Source organism: Agelaius tricolor, unplaced genomic scaffold (genome assembly GCF_023055355.1).
Source record: "Agelaius tricolor isolate 1412-34295 unplaced genomic scaffold, bAgeTri1.0.p SCAF_26, whole genome shotgun sequence".
Classification (NCBI taxonomy): Eukaryota; Metazoa; Chordata; class Aves; order Passeriformes; family Icteridae; genus Agelaius; species Agelaius tricolor.
In genome coordinates, this window is record NW_027269286.1 from 1,166,560 (window position 1) to 1,186,388 (window position 19,829).

Here is a 19,829-nt window from a genome sequence, read left to right on the forward strand (position 1 = left end):
TGAAAGCTTACATTAGGGAAAATGTTTAATGTTCACAGTTTCTGCTGGTTGGTGATCTGAAGTGCCTTAGCAGCTGCACAGGAAAAGCACCAGACTTGATGCAAGGGACAGGGTGAAACTGGGAGCAAAAAGGGAAAACTTGTGGATGTTGTATATTTTGACTTTACCAAAGACTTTCACGTAGTCTCCCACAGTACTTTTACAACTGAATTGGTGAGTTCTAGATTGGATAACTGGTTCATAAGGCTTCTAGAAAATTGTCCGGGCCATCAGGCTTGAAGTGTGGAGATCAGCAGTATGACTGCTTGACTCTGGGATCAATACCTGAGCCAATACCCTTAATTCCTGATTGACAACCTGGAAGACTAAGCACCAGCCCAGCAAATTTGATAATGGTGATGAGTTGGGAGGAGCATTTAGTATGCAGGAGGAAAAGGGTGACCATTCACAGGTGTGTATGTATCTTCTCTAGGTGTACAGCCTAGAGAAACCCAACGAAATTCAAAAAAAAAACCAAGTGCAAAGCACAGTATCTGGCATGGGTAAAGCCCATGGATCAATAAGGCTGGAGAAGTGTCTAGAATGCAATGATGTAGAAGACACAGCCTTCCTGGTGAAGAAGCTGCCATGTGAGCTGCCAACAGCTTACAGCAAACAAGACTGAAGGGCTCCTGGGCTGCCATAGCAAGGGCATGGCCAGGAGACTGAGGGAGAGTTCTTCCACTCTGTTCAACACATGCTGAAGCACTTAGCTTTTGACTCCCAAACAAGTCCCAAGGGCTGCATTAGGTCAGGAACTTGCCTTTGTTCAGGCTGGAGAAGGCATAAGGAGAGCTTAGTGCTGTAATTAGCTATGTAATAGGAAAGTCTACATAAGAGAGAGAAGCCAAAGTTTCCTCCAGTGTGCATGATGGAAGGATATGCAACAGAATGCACCTGCATTTAAAAATGTTTGGCTCAGTATAAGGGGAAATATTGAGCAGAGTCAAGTTGGGTAAAAGTTGCCCAGAAGGGCTGTGAAGTCTCCATCCTTGGAGATAATCACAACATGAGCAGAATTGGGGCAGAGTGCTCCAGACTAGACCTGTTTTGAGCAGGAGGTGGATTAGAGACCAGGGGCTCCCTTCCAACCCTCATCATTCTATCCTAAGCTGGTCAGCATGTTTTTTTGTAGTGGAAGGTAGGTTTACCAATTCTTTTTAAAGGATTATGGATTTATTCAGGGAACATTAAAAATAAGCTATTGCAAGCTGGTTTTAAACCAGCATTAAACAAACCAATCAAACAACCCTTGGAATCTAGAAGAATCTGTTCAAATACAGGGGTTTATATTTGAGATAAGAACCATGGTTTATATCTACACAATTATGAAAATTCCAGAGATGGCCATAGCTAAGAATGACTTAGGTATCATTGATAGTAACCCTCTCAAGACAAGATATGAGACCAATATTGTAGCAGAAAAGTATTTGACTAAATTTGGAAGTAAGAATGCCTTAGGAAATCACATAGTAGCTAATACATTACACGGCTTAGTAAAATTTCTAGGACTTCATGTATCAAAAGATGTTCAAAGAAATAAAACCAAGCTATGAAGAGAAAGCCAACCTAAGACAGGAGGTTTTGGGAGCTTAATATATAAATGGAGAGCTGAGATAACGCAGTAAATGTGAGAAGGCTGTTGTATATGGTGAAAGAATGGAGGAGAAGCCTATGGAGTTGCTACGCTGGGCCTAAGAAGTGGCAGGTGAAGTGAGCTAAGTTCAAGCATCATACCATCAGCTGGGAAAATTAACTAAACTTTGGAACAATGTAAAAGGGAAGATCATGGATATAGCACATTACAAACTGTAAAATGGGGTAGGCATCATTCAAAAAATAGTTTTAATCCATTTTGAAAGACATACACATGAAGAAAACAACAGCAGGTTAAGCCAGACACCACTACCTCATACTGATGGCATTTAAATGTTGTTTTTCCTCAGTGTACTCCAATGTGGTCTCCTGAAGACTGTAACACCTTTATTTTAACTGTTGTTTTAATGCAACTTTGTGCTTTGATGGTTTATAGATGAAACTGAACGGTATGAGCTATATGCAAAACCTTGAAATGCAAGGGAGAGAAGATACAAATACCTATATCCCTATTGTAAATACAGCTCATAGCAACAAAAAATGCTTTTGCTAGTGTTAAGTCTCAGCAATCTTTAACTGGTTACACAAGCTGGCAAGTGGCAGACTATAGTAACAGAAATTGTTGAGTGTACTTTGGATGGAACTTATTAGTTTGAAATATTTAAGCTCTAGTTGATGAGCTTGTTTATACTGTATAGATACCCCAATACTGCTATTTTATTACTTTTGAAGAAGTCCTAGTTCTTCCATTTATGGATCCATATAGTAGCTTCATATCATAAAAAGATCAAGCACAGATTTTATCTTTATTTGCATAAATCAAAGTTACACTTCAAGTGGTTAGATCCTTTCGTTCACATTTCTCACTTTAAGCACACGCCTGCAGTAGCTACCACAAAATATGCCTCTATTACCATTCTAACAGACTGTAGTTGTTACTGTATTTTTTCAATCTTCTACAAATATTACTTGCCAACAACAATTTATAGTTATTTTCTCCATCTACATGAAAGGAGATAAGTTGTAAGTTGTTGGCATTCTGCCTATTGTAGGTCCAGCCAATATTAGAATGCACAGTAGCTTTAAAACTAAATAGTAAAGTGTTAAATAAGTAGCAGTGTCAAAGCATCTCAAGGATTTAACATCTTGAGTTATTTTATTATGTGGTACAAATGGGATGACAAATCTACACAGAAGTGTCTATTCTACATAACTCTTAATTAAAAGGGTTTGTCTTCATTGTCTTTTTCAACACTTCACACCCTTGTGTAATTTAATGGAATAAAGATGATGATCATTAGAACTATTTGTTCAAACATTAGGAGTCTTCCATTATGAGGTCATGATATATAATCTGAATCTTTCTGGATCAGCTGATAAGTACAGAATGCATAGAATTTCCCAGTGCCCTCTAATATTTTCACAGAAAAATACTTTAATTTATGCAAAACCATACTTATTCTCTCTACATAAAAACCTGAATTTCAAAGAATCTTTGTATATTCCTTATGAAGTCAACTGGAAAATGCATTTTTTTTTCTAGAACTATAAATTTTTCTAGAACTATAAATGCATTTTTTCTAGAACTATAAAACTAAAAATGCATGTTTTCTAGAACTCTCTTTTAGAAAAAATACTTGGTATCTTTGGTTTACTTATATGCTGGATGAGGAAAAAAAAGTTTGAAAGGGAATGACTACCTAATTACCTGAGGTTCACCTTTCATTTCTCCTAGCATGAACTTTGGGTAAGATCAGTTTTTTTGTAGGTGAAAAGAGAAATTCTCTATGAAACAATAAAACACAATGCTTATATTAGTTGTGCATATTAAATAAGACAAGGCTTGATTAGTAAAACTAATTCTTAAGGATAGTTATAAAGCCAAAACTGGTAATTTTACTTATTCCAGAATTAGCCATCCTACTCTTTCTGTATCACCACCTTCTTTATAAATATAAAGTGTTACAAAAATATTCACAATAGACTTCTATATTAATCTATTATTCCATATATTATTTTGAAAAAGTGCTTAAAGATGCAAGTATATGAACTGCAAACTTCCAGTTGCCTAAAGCCCTGATCCAGTTGTTTAAACCTCTTGTTCTGTACTGAGCAAGGAGGTGACAACTTTCATTTTTCCTCTTACAAATGCTCCTCCTACTTTTACATTTTCCTTTTAAATTAAGTAACAGTTGCTTGAAAAGTACAGTGTGACTTATGTTCAATGTCAGATGAGCAGTGTAATTACTTCTAAATAGGAAGTTTAATCTCTAATGTAAGGCTCTGAGAAGTACTTAACTGCTTTCATTTTTTACCCTTCTTTTCATTATCCAATACTTTATATTCATCTAGCACAGCATGGCCAGTTTCTTTTGCAGTTCTCTTTACAACAGATTTGATACCGATATTTTCAATGTTAAATGCTGTAACACCAACATTGATTGCAGAATTCATAGCGTTGTCTGTAGCATCACCGGCATCCTCTCCATACCTAAGGAAAGAGAGCAGTTTTGTAGATTTGTATACTTAGTATTTTAATCTTCACTGGAATTCTTTTGAGAGGCAAAATTCAGGCATTACCAAAAAAAAAAAAATAAGCACAGTGCCCAAATGTCTAAAGAATAAAATTAGAATTTATGAAGCCATTTGAATAAAGGCTGCTCCTCTATCAGATCAATTGCTCTTTGAAAATACCAATATGCTCCTTCTCTTTTTCTTCAAGAACACTTCCAGTCTTTCTCCCTTTTTCCCCTCTAATTTTGAAGAGTAAAAACCTATTTATAGAATGATAAGAAGGGAGGGGAGAGAAGTTTTGTGCAATCACTAAAGGTCCTTTTTCACCTTAGTTCTTAGGTAAAATTCCCACACTCTCTATACAGAAAGCCAACTGTATCCAGGGCTGCATCCAAAGCACCATTGCCAGCAGGCGATTCTGCCCCTCTCCTCTTCTCTTCTGAGACCCCCCCTGGAATGCTGCATCATTACAGAACTCCAAAAGGGTCAACAAAACTATCTTGAGGACACAATGAAAATTACAAAGCAATAAAAACCTTTGGTCTCTCCCGTGGGCTGTGAGTCCAGCTTCTTTGTGCTTTAGTGGGCAAGCTGGCAGTCTCAGACTAAGGACTCAGTTGTGCACAGAGAGCACAATGAAGGAGGACAAGAGTACAGTGAGAGCAGTAACTTCAACTGTTCTGGGTAGCCAGACATTTCTCCAGAGAGCACTGCAGTCAGACAAACCAGGGCAAAGGGAAGTATTCCGGACAGCATCAGAATCCCAGCAGTCAGCAGTTACTTTTTCCCTGTGGTTGTTATGACAAGAGGTTCTTTGAGGACCTCAAGATAGAGAGAAGCAAAGAATATCAAAGAATCCAAAAAATCTATAATATATCAGTAGAGCCAGAGCATGTGCTTGGAACTAACAATGAGACCGAATAAAAAGAATTCGTGGGTTTTTTGTTTTGCCTTTAATTTTCTGATAGAGCAACAAGCCTTGAATCATCAACATTGGATTTGCAGGTCAGAGAATTAATCTCACAGCAGATGTATCTGTCAGTTTGATTAGTTTGTCAATTTGATTATTTTCATGTCAGGAACATCATAAGCCAGTACAGCATCAGTAAAATAAGTAACCTTATCTAAAGTACGATTGTAGCTTATCCAGTACAGTAAGAGTAACAACTTCCTAATGTCTGATAACTAATTTTTTAGTTTGCCTGCCTGAAGTGCATAATTTTTAACTCTTTTTAAAAAAATTGTGCAGATATATATACTGCATTTATTTAAATAGTTTTAAAAAAACTTTGGCAGACACATTACTTCTGAAGCTACATTTTCCCACCCATTCTAATCAACATGCATATGATGAGCATCTCTTTAAAATTCCATCCACAAGGGTACTGCAGCTAAATTTTAGCCTTTTTTAATTTTATTTAGAGACACTGATGGTGCTCCTTTAGCTTTGTTTCCATTAAGTGGAATTTAGCTCATTCACTGGTATTTTGAGTGGCAGACATCTTTGTCACTGAAAGAAAAAAACACAGCTTACAGAAGGGAGATTATGTAAAATTTTAATCTAATTATAAGGATAGATTTTAAAGATTCCATATCAAATATTTTCAATCATATTGCAGTTAGCTACAACAGGTAGTTACTTATTGTTTTTCACTCTTAGTGTCTGTTGTCTGCTGATCTCCATACTTCCTATATTTGTATCTAAAACAAAAACATTAACGTGAATTTATGTGAAATAAGTACCAGTACAATTGTCCTGACATTCCTACTGCAAAAAAAACACATTAGCAATAAACCACAACTGACTAGAACTTTGCTATTTAGCTTCCTATTTGAAATGCATCAAAACACGATCCTGAATGCCAATCTGCTTAATACTGTATGCTGATGTTTATCTTGTTACCACTGGCTTGTGGCCTGCATGCACTTTCAGCAATCCTTTTAAATATCTCTTTTGCTACACTTATCACCAATTCCATTTAAACTGCTTGCTTCTGCTTACTCTTCACTTTCTATTGAATCTACTGCCCTTTCTGTGAAGGGTGCATTTCATGTTTCACAGTTATTTCAATATATTCCATTATTCTCCACATGCATACAGCTTTCATCTTTCCATCAACTTAGTATCATCATCTTAATCCCAAATGTTATTGTCCTCTTCCCCCACTATCTTCTTCTCAGAACATCTTTATTCTGCAAGAGAGGCTGTTCTACTATTGCTATATATGCCTTAGATTTCCTTACAAAATTTTCTTAATTTTTGTACTGCCTTGCTTTAGCCAAACCTGCTGACAGACAAGGTTATTTTATTTTTCATAAATTTAGCTAAGTTTGCATAAATTCAGGATTAGAGCTCAGAGGTTTAAACCAGTAACTTTTTTCATAATGATATTATATAATAGAGCAAAGATATAAATCTGAACATTGTTTGTAAGACAGCCTGAAGCTGTAATACTTCTACAAAGAACTAAAAAAATACTTCCTACAATTCCTCATTTCGGATTTTTGCATACAAGAGATGCTCATTACTGTGCACTTACCACCTTATCATGTGCTCTATAATTACAGCAAAGGAGGTATTTCAGTTAGCTTTCCTGCACTTTCATAAGCTTTTCTTGCCAGTATTCAGAGACAGTAACAGTGTGCTATAGAAGATGAAAACAATAAAAACATAACTTACTTGTGTTTGACCGTTTTTACAGTCTCAGTTGAAACACTTTTAGCAATGCACTTCGCTGCACTTTCTAAACCTTGCCACACTGTTGAAAACCCTGTAGAAACAATCAGCTTATTTGAGTTCATACCATTAAAAATATGCCATTAAAAAAAGCGTAAGGAATTTTTATTACCTTGAACTCCACTTGCTGCTACAACCAGAGCACCATCAAAAGTAGATTTGCCATCTTTATCTTTCTTTAGGGATTCTGGAACTAATTTGCTGCCATGCTTCTTCACGTGTGGAGCCAGCTCCTTTCCGACACAGCTTGCTATCGAACACACCCCTTCAACTACCATAAAACAAGATTATGCAGGTTATTTAGTGAGAACATAGAACATCCTTCCTTAAAAATCTTTAATCATAATTAACAGGAAGTTTCAGTGAAGTCTTAAGTGATGTTTCTATTTAAATATGCTTATATAAAACACAGACTTTAATCCACATGTAAGTGCCCAACTGATACAAAGCAACTTTATTTTTCAGGTTCTACATAGCTGCAAATCCTAAGAAACAAGTAATATGGGCCTTGTGAATAAAAAGTGCCTTAAAAGACATTTATACACATCTCACACTCAAATTTCAACAAACTGTTTCCACTGCTTTGTTATCTCTAATTTGTAGATAGAGAACAAGCTGCTGCTTTCCTGACTTGTCTTCTGTAGAAGTCTTTCTTACAAGCATTCCAACTCTTCAAAGTAGTTATATAAGATCAGCACAATTTAGTTTTAAACTTGGATGAGTCACTAGATGGTAAATATAAACATTATATGCAAATAAATAACAAAATTAAGTTACTGTGAGTTGTTAGGGCTTCCAGGCATCTCTGAATACCAGGCCATTTCTATTTTGATATTTATACCTAGTTAGATAGACTTGTTTCAGGTGTGCATGTTTAAAAATATGCACACACACATTCTCTTGTTACTGTATGTTAGTAACCAGTGAGAGTAGAGGTTTAAAAAATATGGTTATCAATTTAAAAAAAATAAGAGACAACATTTTGAATTAACTGTCAAAAGCATGTCAAACTTAAGACTATACAGACTATTCTTTTAGGAAAGAAAAGGATGTCTCAAGGCCAAGTAATACGTACTAGTCTTAAAGCACATCTCTTGCAGGAGATAACTAGGCACAAACTACTGATCTCTGAATTTTATCAAGTCAGTAACTCCTCCAGTTTACTGGCTAGAGAAACCAGCTTGCATTTTACTAAGTTTTTATTATTTAAGACAAAAATATTATATTCTATGAGATGAAAATTTTTACCTAAGAATTGGCTGACTTTCACAGCTCCTCCAGTAGCCTGTTTTGCTACATGAAGTCCCTTTGCTACAGTTGGGCTGACTTCCACAGGCTTTTCTTCTGGTTGAATGTGCTCTCGCAGTTTAGAAGCTCCTTTGTGAATAGCTTTACCTGTGTATTCTGCTCCTTTCATTAGGCCCCAGCTTACCCAAGATGCACCTTCAAGGCAAAAATTGTTTTTCTTAGTATGTACAATATTATGGACTGTGATTCCTTCATCTATCCCTCCTCTGCCTCTGCAAAACAGGAAGGTTTTCTGCAGATAAACATGTGGGTTTATCTGCAGAAACAGAAACATTCCTGATTGGAGTCTGCAATTATATTCTCCCCTGAATGGGACAGCACAGAAGTCCTGAAGTAATTTCTGCCCATATACTACCACCTTTTACATTCATTTCATTTAAGTTTAATACGGCCAGCCCACATCCAAACGTCAGCCTAATTCAGATACTCAGTTTTTTCATGGATGTGCCAGCACCAGCTCAGTTAGAATTTACAGAACTGCACATCTCAATGCTATTAGCACTCAGGAAAACATACAAACCCAGCCCTTTAGCCCTCCTTGCAGATTCATATACAATCAGCTGTTGGTCATCAGTATATTCCAAAGGTTCTCAGAGGAAAAAAACCCACATGTTTATCTGCAGAAATCACAACAGATGCCCTACTGTAATATGTGTTCATACAGGGGTAAAATTATTCTGTCACAGTGGTTTGAGTCCCAGCAGGCGATAGTCTAATAGAGTCAAATGAGAAGCCAAACTCATTTGCACTGAACAAGCTGTTGGCAATGGATTTATATTCTGCGTGGTTTTTATAAAGCTCATCAAGGCATCCTTTAGAGGATCAACACTGGAACTAGTGAACAACTACTTCTGATCACTCTGCTTCTATCAGCATAATTTCATTTATGTGAAAATACTGTTTAAATGTCACTAACATTGGTTTCTGTTCAACACAAGTCCCCTTATTACAGCTGTACCTGACAAGATTCCATGGGCAACTTTCTCACTCCATTCTGGTAACTCTTTCTGATCTTCTGCTTCTTCAGGTTGTGGCTGGATATGTACAGTCTGAGGCAAGTGAATTGCATCACTAGAGGCTTCAGAAGGCTGACAAGTGAAAGCAAACATCTGAGCATCTACTTTGCAACCTATCATCAGTATTTCTGGTTTAGATCATACACATCCACTGTGAAATAATACTGAAGTTGTGCATGCCTTGGGTAGGTGTACAGAAACTCAAGCTAAATTTAACACTCAATTACTTTTTCCACAAAAATTCTAGACATCCAAGAAAGCTTATCAGGCAGGTCAGCTTTTTTGTACACTTTTTTCATCCAGCTACAATGAAAAAGTTTGCTTGCCAATGCAGCCATATGGCCAAATAACTAAGCATGGAAAATTTACACTACTTGTTCACCAGCAAAACAGATAAGAGACTGTCCATCTCTCAGACAGAATTTTATCTTCTCAGACACAAGTCAACTCTTTTGTTATTCAGCATGGGAACTGCAGTCTTTGGTTAGAGAATCCAGCTACACTAAAGGAATGCAGCTGTTGAGGTTGTTTTGTTCCTCATTCTTTCCTCCCATATTCAAAAATAAAGGAGATTATTCATGCTGTGTGCTGTTGCTGCTTTTTCAGACTGGCACAGCCAAGGAAAACATCAAACTATGCACAACACTGACCCCTATTTAATGCTGGGTGGGCAGGTCCTTTGTTACTTCGTGTCAAACTCTACTGTTTCTGTAGTAAATGTTAATCATTAAAACACAGCAACCACTACTACAAGCTGCTTAACACTTCTAAAATGTGTAACATCACTTTACACAGCTCACAGGCAATGCATAATTAAACTTTAATTACAGAAATCTAAAAAAATTGTAATAGGTTTAAGTTTTTGTTAAGAGAACTTGTCCCATGTAAAAGTAAATAAGCCCCTCAAGCATTTCAAAGATTGAAAGCACTGCTAGTTAATGACAGAAAGAAAAAACATTTTTCTTTAGTCTAGAAGAGTCTAAATGAGAGCATTTATAGATTAAACTCACAGGCAGATCAGAATATACAATACAGAATGGTATTTGCTATTACAGGGAATTCTTAAATTCCCCTGAAATATTTACTGGATATAAAAGCAGGGTATTGCACATCTTGAATGTTGTAGTAAAACCAACATTAACAGAAAAGAACAGATGAAACCTTAGGAGGTTGCTACCCAGAAGGTTAACAATTGTATCACTGACAACAAAATGTATCACTGACATGTACTACATCATCATTTACTGCTTGACAGCAATGTGAAATCTTGGAGCTCAAGAAATGTCTTCAGCATGTGACCAAAACACTCTGAGGACTGTGCAGGAGGAATTACCTCAATGAATAGGTAAAAAGCAACAAAAAAAAACCTATTAAAAAACCCAAACTATGTTCCAGATGTAATTTAGTTATGCCACAGGTTGGGGCACTATAAAGAAAACCAGTCAACAAGACTTCTAAGATCTACCCTAAGGAGCAAAAATGGATTCTCTAATAAGACAGGGAACTCAGTATTGTATTTATATAAAATATGGTTGTCAATTAAATCCTCACAATTACTATGTAAAACAGACACATTAAATGGCCATCAGACTAGGCTTTGGAATACTTGCGCTATATCAGAGTTTTTAAGACTTCAGAAATATGCTGATTTGAAATGTGGCAGGTGCAGTAACAGAATTGGTGTTTGACAAGAAACCAAACAACAACAACACAAAAAAGCCATCCAACAAAAAAAAAAACCCACAGGACACAGCATACACAGCTGCTGTCAATCAAATCAGCAATTCTACCATGCATTTCTGTGACTTTTTTTTTACTATAGGATTTTTGAATGTCCTGGGATTTACCTGGACTTTGTGGCCAGACCTCTGTTTAAATTTATCTTCAAAATGTGCTCTCATAGTTGCTGGGAGCTCTGAAGGTAACCCTACTCTCTCATGGGATCCTGGCACCTGTGACATCGCATCAGGGAACATTAACAAAAACACAAAGTTTTAGGAAAATATGGAACTAATAAGATATCCAATTTGAACTACTTCTACGCAGGAAAAATGACAGAATTTTATCCAGTGAGTGAATATCACATAGTTCTGTAGTACTTTTCTCTTTTAAGAAAAGTTAGTGGCCTCCTGTGCTAGTGAAATTCCCTGCTGAACTCACCAGGACTTACACCCTAACAGAACTCCGCCCTCATGGGATGCTCCAAACTAGTCCTTCGTCATCAATGAATTCAGCTTTTGGTGAATCAACAAAATTCTTGCATGAAAAGATTTAGTGATGCTATAATCTTTTAAGTAGCTATTGATCATCACTCTTCCTGAAATTATGCTCCAGGGCTCTTAGAGTAATATTTTCCACTTTATTACAAATCACTGAATTTCATTGCACATTTTTTAGACTATGGTTTTTATTTTGTTTTCTCTACTGTCAACATCTTACTGCAATAAAGCACCAGATTCATCTACTTTGAGATCCCATTGGAAGGCAGATTTCTGAGGTACATACTATTTTCACTGATCTTCTCTGAAGTGGCTTAGCATTTTTGAACTGTAAACACGTTTGGGCAGGATATTCCAAGAATGCCATCATCAAAACTACATTGAGAGTTATGTGCATGTACACGCAAGGAAAAGCATGCTTTCTCCTGAACACATAATTTCATTTTGGGTCCTGTCTCTTTCAGAAAAATAGAGAAAATATAAAAAATGGTCTTGAACTCCACTCTGTGCTTACAATTCAGTATTTTAAAACTTCTGTTGTCTCATCTCACAGGACCTACAGTTTCATTACAATGCTGCTTTATCATGGCTACTTTATCTATTTCTCACAGATGAGCTTACCACCAAGACAAAAATCTGTCATTTTACACAATTAAATGTAAATGTGAGAATATATTGATGATTTATACCTTTCCTTATTGGCTTATAACAGACTGCCCAGAAATTTACCTGGATTCGTAGGTCAGACATCTGTTTTAACAGATCCTCAAACAGCTCTCTGTCAGCTGCTGGAAGCTCTGAAGACAGCACTACTCCCACGTAGGACCCTGGTATCTGGGACATCGTGTCGGGGAACATGTAGACCCCAGTATTGCAGCACAGAACAGGAGACTGGGTACACATCAGAGGATACAACCAGTCACAAACCTAGGAAAAACAAGTACATGGAATCAAAGGATGATTTTAAGAAGGAAGATAGGCAGAACATACTGAAACACGCCATAAACTTGATTTTCCATAAAGTTTCTAGTGGAACCTTCTAGTGAAAGGTTCACTGCTGATGACAGTGGGGGTGGAAATAAATTATCTTTATGGTCCTTTCCAACTCAAACTGTTTTATGATTCTATGATGAAAAATAAAAAGCCTTATACCATCCTGAAAAAAAGAAAAAAGAAAAACAATCCCCATGTGATTCTGGAACTATCATTCTTGATTAGTTCTGACAGTCTAATATAAAGAAAGTATTAATTTTCACAGGACTAGAATTCAGTCTGGTACTCTCTTAACTGAGGTCTCGTCTTGAGGCCCAAATGAAAAGAACTGCCAAACAAGTCAGGATTCACAGCGCCTGTACCGCTCTGGAGATCTCAGGACAGGTTTATGTGACAGGACAAATAGAAATGCATGGCTGTCACTGGCCTGCTATTGAAGACACCTAACATGAGTGGAGCTGAACCAGCAGACCCCAGATCAGGATCCAGCAGACCCCAAACCAGCCAATCTTAGCTGTAACAAGAAGATCCAAAGTCAGAATCCAGACCAGAAATATTATGGTCATTACAGAACATGCCCACATGAAGAAAATAGGGACTGAAAAAGTACAAATAATGCATCTTTTTTATCTGTAATTCTGAGTCTGGATTAACATGGACCCTCAAATTTCAAATTATCACTTGTAACTGCAATGCCTTAACACTAATTGACAATGAAGTGGGTAGCACCTAACCCCCTTTTATCCTGATTTGTTACAACAGGTGAATCAGAATGTCTTCTCTACATGAAAAAAATAAGTCAATTTTATGAAATGGAAAGACAAGTTAAGTCAAGTCCTTTACATACTACAATTCACGAGAACAGTGAGCACTTGAAAACCTTGGGAAGACACAGAGGTGCTTTTCACAGAAAGAGTTGTAGAAGTGTGTAGCTGCAGAAAGGCATTTCTGCAACACCTGTAACACCCTTTGTTTTATCACAGGGATATTTAGGCTCACAAGAGCAAGAACCTAAGAAGATTTCCTGTTAGAGCTTTAAGACAGTTCTCAAAATTTTAATTAAAGGAGAAAATTATTTTCCTGTTACCTGAAGAAACGCCAGTGGACGATTCCGAGCAGCTTCACTATCTGTATCCAAGAACTTGACGATGCGCAGATATCCAGGATATGAAGGAGCACTAACCTGCCCATCAGGAGTCACAAAAAATATCTGTACTCCTTGGGGAATCAAGATCAGCTCATCTGCATCCACTCCCAGGTTTTCCAGGGGAGGTGGCTGAGTACACTTGTTGTTGTAGTAGTCCTCACTGACAGAAGAAAACTCCCCAGAGTCTGTGCCATAGGACACAGTAAAGTGGCCATTGGTAGCTTGAGGAGTATAGGCAGGAGGTGCTTCATTTGGCAGACAAAGAGGTTTTGCAGATGATGGACTCATAGCTGGAATTTGCCCCTGACTCACAGCTGCAACACTTCCATCTGCTGCAGGCAACTGACTTGGAACAAACAGAGAATTAGGGGGAGGGGGTCTTTCTGGCTTTTCTTTGGAAGGAATGGAGGGGTATAATTTGGGCACCCCAGGAGGGGTATCCATCATAGCAGGAGATGCTTGTACCGGTGGGGTGTTTTGCTCTAGACTGCCGAGTCGAGCACGAACATTTTGCAGGGTCTCTCTCATCTTCTGTTGCATTTGCCTGGCAGACTCCCACTGGGACCCTGTACACTCAGGACCCTCTGATGGAATGCTAACTCCTCGGAGCAAGTGATTAAGCCCTTGCTCATAGTAACTTCTTGCCTCTTCCTTCTGACCCAGTTCATCTGTATTCAGTCCTTTATTGATATAAATAAAGGCTTTCCTGTACTCTTCATTAATGGCTTTAATATTTGCATCTTCTTGCATAACTGGATCCGGCAGTTGTTCCATTACTGCAAATTGGAATAAAAATCAATAAGAATATACAGAGAGAAAGCCAAACAATGTTTACCTTAGAATAAAATGTCTTCTTAATGATGACCCTACTGCCTGTATTAGCAGAACAGTGGAACAGTGTCTGATATGTTATCTCCTAATAACATTCAGATTCAGCTGACATGATTCCAAGACAGCAAGGAATCTATAACCATCAAATATGGTTACATCACAGATATTTATTTCTTAATAATTAAACATCAGAAGAACATGGACATGCCTGATGCTAAATTTTTCATCTTCAAGATCAGTCGCAAACAAGAGGAATAAACAAATAACTTTAAAAAATTTAACTTTCCCAAAAACATCTCTAAGGTTTTAAAAAATTCAGTTACCATTTTGTCTATTTAAATAAAGGCTGAACTTACAAACAGTACATTTCCATTTGAATAATTTAAGAGAAAGCACTCAACAGATTTTTAGATCTCAATCAACTAACATCAACAAACAAAACTGTGATATACTTTGAACAGTTAAAGCTGTGCTTTACAAAATAAAAACATGGAATTACTTATTTCCTTTACAGTGTTTATAGAGTGAGAAAAGGCAATTGGTGTTTTACAATCCTTGCACCCCTAGTGACAAAAATTGGAAGTACCAACATGTACAAAAGTTTGCAGGTTCTAAGTCTGTTTCAGAATGTATTCCTCAAAATGCCTGATGTATTTCAACTGAAGTGTGGAAAAGAATCCAGTAGGCTTATTTGAATTCTAAAATTTGTTAACTCATTGTTTTAACTGTACACAGATTGTCAGTCTTGGCCAAACACAGAAAATACAAATAATTCCAATGAATTTGGGTTTGGTTTGGGTTTTTTTGCTGGCAGCCTTGAGAGGAAATGCAGGCAATTATACTAGAAGAGAATAATGACTGAACAAAAATGGGATACTGTATTAAATTAAAGAGCAGATATTTTCAAGTAAAACCATGATTCTCTGCAGTAAGGGAAATGAAAGAAAGCAGACATGTGTTAATCACAATGATATTAAACCACAGAAAACATGGGGGTAAGTTCAATACAAAGTGCAAAACTGAAAATACGTCCATTACACGGGTAGAAACATTAATACCACGGTACAGAGCTTTGGTGAGAATTCACACACTGAGCCACACTCAAGGAAGCTGTGCCAGAAGGAGGTGAGCAAGTTTTTTCTCTGATGAATCAATCACTCTTCCCTAGAAAGGTGTAGGTTTGGCTTACCAAGGCAATACAACAAAGGCTAAGAGATTGGATTAGTCTCTACAAATATAACGGGTGAAAAGAAGAAAGGAGATCAGTAATAATAAATAATTACTTGGAAAGAAAAAAGAATTAAATCCAAACTTGTAATAAAATCCTGAAATAGTACCTACATTTAAGTTTACTTAATGTCTCTTCTTCTTTTAGACTATCAACAAACTAAAAAAAAATAATCTGGAAAATATCCTTCCTCTACTCCAACAAAAACAAAGAAACTTACAAAGTGCAGGTCATGAAAAAATTTTAAAGAGACAAAGAATACTGTGTTCTACTCCCACACTCTATAATGAAAATGCAGAGAGCATTTAGGTAACTGATGCATCTGCAGTCACACAACAGAAGTGTCATGTAATCTGGCAGGCATCTGTTTTTATGATGCTACAGAATCCAATTTCACATAAAGTCAAGATGTGTGGTTTCAGTACAACAACAGATACATAGCTCAGAATATAACAGAGGTGCTTGAGAAGGCAGCCCAGTGCCGTGGGTCAGCAGCAGCTCAAGCCACCAGATTCACTGCCCATCATGTAGCAAATTTTGGGCTAGAGGAGAGTTTGCTGATTGACTGCAGTCACTTGTTGCCAAGAGGCTCAGCATCTTTAAGCTAAAGAACAACACTGGCATAAGTGTGTATTTACTAACCACCAAGGACCTCAGCTTTAGAAATTAAGAGTATGCTCCTGACTGGCACAACAGCAAACAATTAGAGTAAAAGCAATTGGAAAGAACTCCTTACAAGGTTGTGAATATAGCTGGATCCTTACAGCAGAAAAACTTGGTGACAGCCAAACCACATCACTGTGTGTCAACACTTGTATTTACTATTGAAAAATCCACTTTTCCTTTTAATTAGGATATGAAGATGAAAACGAATTTAACAGTAAAGAGTCTGATTTGAGAATTTTAGGACTCTGATTTGAGAATTGTAGGTTCTTAAAACACAGAAAATGTTTAGAAGACTGAGAAGGACAGACAAGTTTAATCTATCATCACCATTTACTTTTCTATTGAGCAAAATGCATTGGTTTAAGCTTTTTTGTGCCTGTATCCCTAAGCCTGTATGAAGTCCTTTCTCAAGGCTTGAAGTAAATGATTCATTTGTGTGAACACAACTGCAGTACAAGTCCCCTTTGACCCATGTTTATTGATTTGGTTTTCTTTTTTTCTGGGTGAGGCTAATGCAGAGATACTTTACAGGTTTCAACTAATTCTTTTGCTAGTGATTGTTAGCATATAACAAGAAGTGACATCAAGTAAAATCCTAAATACATTGCAACTTAATCTTTAATTCATTTACTCTTCACTGTACAGTTCTCATAATGACAACAGCCCTGTTCTTGCTAAAGCTCAGTCTTTAATAACACTGGAAAAGCTCTGTAAGGAAATGGAGATGTCAGCACCATCAGTGTACACAGAGCACTGGTGCACAGCACAGCTACAAAAGCTGGCTCAGGAACTCTGATTGTCTGAAACATCCCAAGTTTGCAGTATATGTGCAGCATAGTCACCTCCAAATAATGCATTTGGTTGGCAGAGCACTTGGAAATGGAGGAAGGACATCACAGTGGATTTCAAGCTAAACATGTGAGAACTAAAAGTCAGCCCAAAGACCTGAATTTCATTCTCTTAGTAATTGATTACAACTAATACAAAAGAATGGATGGTATTAAATAAGCTTATCTAATTGCTCCCTCACAAGAAGAAATATTCTCTGAAAGAGAACATTTAAATAGCAATCTAATCATATCCAAGGAATATACTTTTTCACTTTTTTTTATGTACGCTCTTAATATAGTATTTAAGTGTCCTGCATATTTTAATATTTATCTGTATATATTTAAATATTTACTCCTGTAATGCTTATTACAGGAGTAATCCACTCCTGTATAATGCTGAATCTCATTTCCTCTGTTTTAAAGCTGTAATGAACGGGATAATGTGTATTACAATACTGAGAGCACTGCCAGCTAATCTTTGGTCCTATGGCCTGTTCAGATCAGCCCAGATCTGTACCATTTAGTGTTAATTAAGACTCAGAGGAACTTTGTCTCAGAGAAAGCCAGTCCAAAATTGAGGTAAGAGCTAAAGTGCACTGTAGATAATCACAGATCAGTCGAGCACTTGAGCCCTTTTTCTTCTACCAGTACAGATATACTCTGTGGTTTTAAGTGACTTGACCAAAGGAGGTTTCAGTCCAACAATGAAACTTAGAGTTTAATTTGGTATGGTAAGCTACCATCTCACCCATCCTTCCTCTGAAGCAGCAAAGTCCACTCCATTAAAAAGTAATGTATATTAACAAAAATACAGGTCAATGGTAGATCTCACTGCTAGACTGTAAACATGAAGTCTAAGGCTTATTAAGAGGATTAAACAGCCTGACTGACAGAGGCAGGATACACTTGCCAACTCACTATTTTTGAAGGAGAGTAGGGGAGGAAAATGCAAATCAAATTTAAAAAAAACCCCAAACTAAAACACCTGTAAAAAGAGCTCTTCTAATTTGTCAACCTGTTTTTCTCTCAGCCACCAACTAAGAAGTACCATGCAAACACAATTGTTTAAGCCTTATTTCTGTATGAAAAGAGCAAGTAAGAAAGTATTAGTAACTTTCAAGAATTGAAAGAATTAAATGGTGTCTAGACTATAAACTAACACAAGCGAGGTACTAGCTAAGAAATTTACCTTTTTATGCTTTTAGCTTATTTAGGTTGTTTAAAGAAGCCTTTAAATTTTTCATTAAGTGGTGGCCTACTCCTAGTTTTTAAGCAAAGAAAAAAATTTTGTCATGCTAGATAATATCACAGACTAGACAACAGAAAGAGTTAGTGCTATTAAAGTAATTCTTCCTCTCAAAAAATTACCAAATACTTCAGTAAACTGCCATCCTCTGACATTTCAACCTACACCTTCTTCTCTCAGCCAGCACGTCTAATTTTCCTCATCTACTGCTGCTTTAAGATTATTTCTGTCCGAATAAAAGAGCTTCCTTCCTGACTCCTTGGTCTGCACCTCCATCACACGCTGTCACCACAGAGCTTTCGGGCCCCGGGTGCCTACTTGTCACTTCTCTAAAAGAGAAAGCAGAAAACGAGGAGGGCAGATAATGGCCTTCATCTCGCAGCTGCGCTGCCCAGCACTGACGTTTTCCGCAGCACCGAAGTACAAAGACATCGTACTACCATTCCAAAACATTGCAAGATCGTCATGGAAAATTCAGTGTTATGTAAGACTGCTATTTAATACTATTTCATTAGCTATGTGTGCCTGCCGGTTTCTGATCTCTACCAACGTTTTACCAGATTCAAGAAACTCAAACCGGTCTGACTCGAATCCTTGAAAAACAAAGCAAACAAGACAAAAGAAAAGGAGCACCTTTCCGAAGTACTCTGACAAATAACCCCTCAAGACATTCACTACATTATTTACCACCAGGGTCACCTCAGCCTGCCCAGATCCCGGCCCTCCCCGCCCACCACCTGCCCGCAGGGGCTCCCGGCTCTCCGGCGGCTGCCCCACCACCGCCGCCGCCCGGCCTCGGCCCGCTCCGGTGCCTCCCCCTCCCCGCCCCGCTACAACCAGCGCCGCCCGGCTCCGCAGGGACCCCCGACAGCCCGGCAGGGCCCGACCCCACACCCGCCTCACCGAGCCCCGAGCCTCCACCACGCCGAGCCCGGCCACGCCTCGCCTCGCCTGGCCCGGCCCGGCCCGGCCCGGCCCCGCCTGCGCCACCACCCCCGCCCTCGCCCGGGTCAGGCGCAGCGGGCGGGGCCGAAGGGTCCGCGGCTGTGGCGTCACCCGGCGCGGGCCGGCCTGAGCCCGGGGCGGAGCTTCATCAATTAATAAATAACGCTGGAGCGTGCGGTTTGCCTTGGTTTTGGTGTTATTTTTGTTTTGTTGTCTGTTTGTATTTCTGAGTGTTGCTTGTTTGTTTTTGTGAGTTGGGTTTTTGTTGTTGTTTGGTTTGTTTTGGGGTTTTTTTGGGGGGAGAGGGTTGGAGGGGTTCTACACACGAGATTAAAATGCAAAATTGGAAATGCGGCGTTAGAAAGCAGCGCGCCTCATACAGTAGCCCTACTTAAATTTCTTCTTTTTTTTTTTTCCTCTTTTTGTAATGCTCCTGATGTTCGGGAGGAACAGAGGTCTGCATGTTGATTTCACTTCACTATAAAGTAATTTTGCTGGAACATGGAAGATCGCT

General features: G+C 38.0%; 1 protein-coding gene across 3 annotated transcripts; it reads right to left on the reverse strand.

Moving 5' to 3' along the window:
• Positions 1 to 2,422: 2,422 nt before the first annotated feature.
• SPART (spartin) lies at positions 2,423 to 19,441 on the reverse strand. Of its 3 annotated transcripts, none has more exons than XM_071448297.1 (9): positions 19,274 to 19,441; positions 13,510 to 14,345; positions 12,159 to 12,356; positions 11,058 to 11,162; positions 9,153 to 9,282; positions 8,135 to 8,329; positions 6,999 to 7,157; positions 6,830 to 6,920; positions 2,423 to 4,126 (listed from the first exon to the last, which is right to left on the reverse strand). In XM_071448297.1, the coding sequence occupies exons 2-9, from the start codon at positions 14,341 to 14,343 to the stop codon at positions 3,940 to 3,942; spliced, it is 1,899 nt and encodes a 632-aa protein (XP_071304398.1). In that variant the 5' UTR covers positions 14,344 to 14,345; positions 19,274 to 19,441; the 3' UTR covers positions 2,423 to 3,939. The 3 variants fall into 3 exon arrangements, with proteins under 3 accessions (XP_071304398.1, XP_071304399.1, XP_071304400.1); XM_071448299.1 differs by lacking the exon at positions 2,423 to 4,126 and adding an exon at positions 4,153 to 5,850; XM_071448298.1 differs by lacking the exon at positions 11,058 to 11,162.
• Between the last annotated feature and the right edge of the window lie 388 nt (positions 19,442 to 19,829).